Consider the following 3903-nt stretch of genomic DNA (forward strand, 5'->3'; position numbering starts at 1 on the left):
AACTGTTCTAAGACAAGACATAAATCTTTAAAACCATGGGTTAAATAAACAAATGCTGCTTAATTGCTTTTAGTTCTACCCCCGAAAGGTTCCAATATAAGACAGTTTTTGCTAAAGCCCCTTTCTAGTCGGAGACATTCTTGACACATGGCCCCCATACAGAAACCCGTGTGTGTCCCAGAAGCCTGCCACGACATCGGTGCTGCTCCAGCACTCAAGACACGTTAGGAAGCTTTGCCTCCCAAAGAATAAGGCTCCCTGGGAACAAGGAACATGGACAACAAGTATCTGTAGAAGTAAACTGGGACTGTCTAGACACCTTCATGTTCAAATCTCTAAAACTACAATTAAATTCCTCTGCTCCAAATCCAGAATTGTAGAGGAGATATCTTAAGAAATGTTCAGGAAACAAATGTTCAGGGCATTTGATATGCAGATAAAGTCAAAGAACAGGTTTTTTTTTAATCAGGCATTACAATATTTTAAAAGTGATTTCCCTGTCCTCCTCCTCCGTTATTACTTTATTCATGTGAAAGCTCACCTCGCCCTCTTGAAGAACTTCGACCTCTAGGAGCCCCCACCACTGTTCCTCCTCCTCCTCGTCCTGTCAATCGCAGGACAGCCGCACTATTTACAGACATGGAAAAATTTCTCTGCCAAAAAAAGAAAAAGAAAAAGAAAAAAAGAGAAAAGAAAGAAAAAATGGATAAAACAGATAAAACTGCATGTTGTTTCTCCCCCCTCCCGCTGTATCTGCAAAATGGCATCTAATCACCACTAGCAATAGGAAATCATAACCATAACACAACATAGAAGATGATCCAAAATTTGATTTTAGCTCACAATTTCTAATTAACATTTCAGGTCAACAAAATTAACAACCAATGCCTTATGCTATGCTACATTTGGTAAGAAAATATTAAACAAGCAAACAAACTAAATGCTCTTCATATCCAAAAACAAATAGGGTAAACACACAACAGAATAAATATAGAAAACATTATAAAAGAGAACTAGTGAAAGGTGGAAATGAAAAGAAGTTACAAAATGCTCTAATGCAAAGAGTAGCATGATAAAGAGGAGAATGATCCTTTTTTGCCTTATTCTGGTCACCAATGCAAATTAGCAACTCCCAAGTAGTATTTAACAGAATGACAAGAATCAAAAGTGAATGGGGAAGGGCCAAACAAGAATCTACCTAAGACCAACAACCTAAATATACAATAATGAAAAGGGGGAAGGTATACATGTAAAAATAAAATCCTAATCACTCAGTCACTAAACTGTACTTGCACCCATAGCCAATCTGGAATAGGGTCAAGGACAATGAGACAGTAGTGGGTATGCATCATTTGGGAAGAAGAGAGGCCAGGAAGCCAAAAATATGCCTAATTGACACTTCTGAATGAATGGAATATATGGGGCTTAGGAAAAGATAAAGCAAGAAGTAATTATAACAACTTTTTTAAACGATCCATACACTATAAAAATGCTGGGCATTAGAAGAATTTTTCAAGAGGGTTTTAAACTAAGAAAATGTTAATATATTCTTCCATTTGAATGCCTTCTGTATACACTTCAAACCTAATAGACATTCATAAATTCATACCAAGGTGCAAAGGTGTGAAAATGCAGCCTTGGGGGCATGGCTATAGCCAAGGGGCCTCCCAGCAGAAGAGCAAGAAGTAAGGGTTAAGAGTTAGCGTACAGGCTCGGCACCTGTGGCTCAATCGGCTAAGGTGCCAGCCACATACACCTGAGCTGGTGGGTTAGAATCCAGCCCGGGCCCGCCAAACAACAATGACGGCTGCAACCAAAAAATAGCCAGGTATTGTGGTGGGCGCCTATAGTCCCAGCTACTTGGGAGGTGGAGGCAGGAAACTTGCTTGAGCCCAGGAGTTGGAGGTTGCTGTGAGCTGTGATGCCACAGCACTCTACCCAGGGCTACAGCTTGAGGCTCTGTCTCAAAAAAAAGAAGAGTTAGGGTACAAAATAACCTATAATCCAACTAATATTTTAGTGCAAAGTTGTTTCCATTGACTCTGTTTTGATTCAGAATCAAATGAAGTATCATGTCTATAGCTCCCTTTTTTGAAGTCAGTGTGTAACTGATTAAAGACTTTCACTTTAATTATTAAATTTATTTTAATATACAGGTTATTTTCTCCTCATCCCTTATCTTTTTCAGAATTTTGTTTAACACAATTTGGTCAGGTAAATTTTAATGTAATTTTAGTGTAAATAGGGCCATTTTGTGTTTTATAGGTATATAATAAAGCAACTTCAAAACTGAATACATAAAATGTAACTGGTTACTAAAAATTAGAGAAAAGCACAAACAAAAAATTCTATTTCTATTTCAAGCTATATTTTAATAAAACGTACTAACTTAGCATAAAAGAAAAACGATTCAAACATAAACATTAACTTACCTTATAGCACTAAGTAGCCAGTAGAGTACCGAATAATGCCTCTGAAATTATCGTAATTAAACAACACTATGAGGTTTCAAAAATCTAGATTTTTTCTTTTTTTTTTTCTTTGAAGACAGAGTCTCACTCTGTTGCCCAGGAATAATGCAGTGACAGGATCATAGCTCACTATAGCCTCAAATTCCTAGATTCAATTGATCCTATTGCCTTAGCCTCCCAAATAGCTAGGAAGACTATATGCACATGCCATGCCCAGCTAATATTTTTATTTTTTTCATAGAGATGAGGTCTCTCTATGTGGTTCAGAGTGCTCTCAAACTCCTGGCCTCAAGAGATCCTCCCATCTTAGACTTCCAAAGTGCTGGGATTATAGGTATGAGCCACCTATAATTTGAGAAAACAGAAGTCAGAGTTAACTGAAGAATGCATATATATAATATTATATATTATGAAAATATAATAATATATTTTCACATACTCTCACACTCTGCTACTGAAAGCACAAACCTGTATGATCTCTCTGGAAGGTTAATTTCTTTTGAGACAGAATCTTACTATGTTGCCCTTGGTAGAGTGCCGTGGCATCACAACTTACACAGCAACCTCAAACTCTTGGGCTTAGGCGATTCTCTTGCCTCAGCCTCCCAAGTAGCTGGGACTACAGGCGCCTGCCACAACACCCAGCTATTTTTTTGTTGCAGTTGTCACTGTTGTTTAATCAGCCTGGGCCAGGTTCAAATGCCCCATCCTCAGTGTGTGTGATTGGTGCCGTAACCACTGAGCTACGGGGCACTGAGCCTCTGGAAGGTAATTTCTAAAAATATATATAATTATATCCTTTGACAGGACAATTCTACTTCTTACACACATGAAATATAAACAGAAAGATCTTTAACTACAATAATGTTTATAAAAGCAAAAAACTGAAACTAAGTATCAACCTATAAAAGCTATTAATAAGTTTAAAAACCTGATCATCTACACATGAAATGCCATATAGCTAGGAGGTGCCTGTGGCTCAGTTGGCAGGGCGCCAGCCCCATATACCAAAGATGGTCAGTTCAGACCCAGCCCCAGGTAAACTGTAACCAAAAAAAGAAATAGCCTGGCGTGTGGCAGGCATCTGTAGTCCCAAGCTACTTGGGAGGCTGAGGCAAGAGAATTGCCTAAGCCCAGGAGCTGGAGGTTGCTATGAACTGTGTGACGCCACAACACTCTACTGTGGGTGATAATGTGAAACTCTGTCTCTACAAAAAAAATAAAAAATAAATTAAATAAATTTAAAAATTCCATATAGTTTACAAAAAATATATAAGGCAATTCTATTTTATAGGTCAAACCATATGAAAGTGTTAATATTCAACCATTTCTGATTCACAAAAACTGCAATTTCCTATGATCAACCTAATATACAGGGAAATAGAGAACAGACATAGTTAGGGGCACAGACAGGCCTGATTGCCTAGGACTG

General features: G+C 38.0%; 1 protein-coding gene across 3 annotated transcripts in view; it reads right to left on the bottom strand.

The window, feature by feature from the left end:
* The window catches only part of GIGYF2 (GRB10 interacting GYF protein 2), a 145264-nt gene that overhangs the window by 98470 nt on the left and 42891 nt on the right, over positions 1-3903 (bottom strand). For all 3 annotated transcript variants that reach the window (XM_023510308.1, XM_012802254.2, XM_023510307.1), the window contains one exon: positions 542-653. In XM_023510308.1, coding sequence (XP_023366076.1) covers positions 542-653 — 112 coding nt within the window. The remainder of the gene's footprint in view (positions 1-541; positions 654-3903) is intronic.

This window comes from Otolemur garnettii, unplaced genomic scaffold (genome assembly GCF_000181295.1).
Source record: "Otolemur garnettii isolate 467f Iridium unplaced genomic scaffold, OtoGar3 scaffold00013, whole genome shotgun sequence".
Lineage (NCBI taxonomy): Eukaryota > Metazoa > Chordata > Mammalia > Primates > Galagidae > Otolemur > Otolemur garnettii.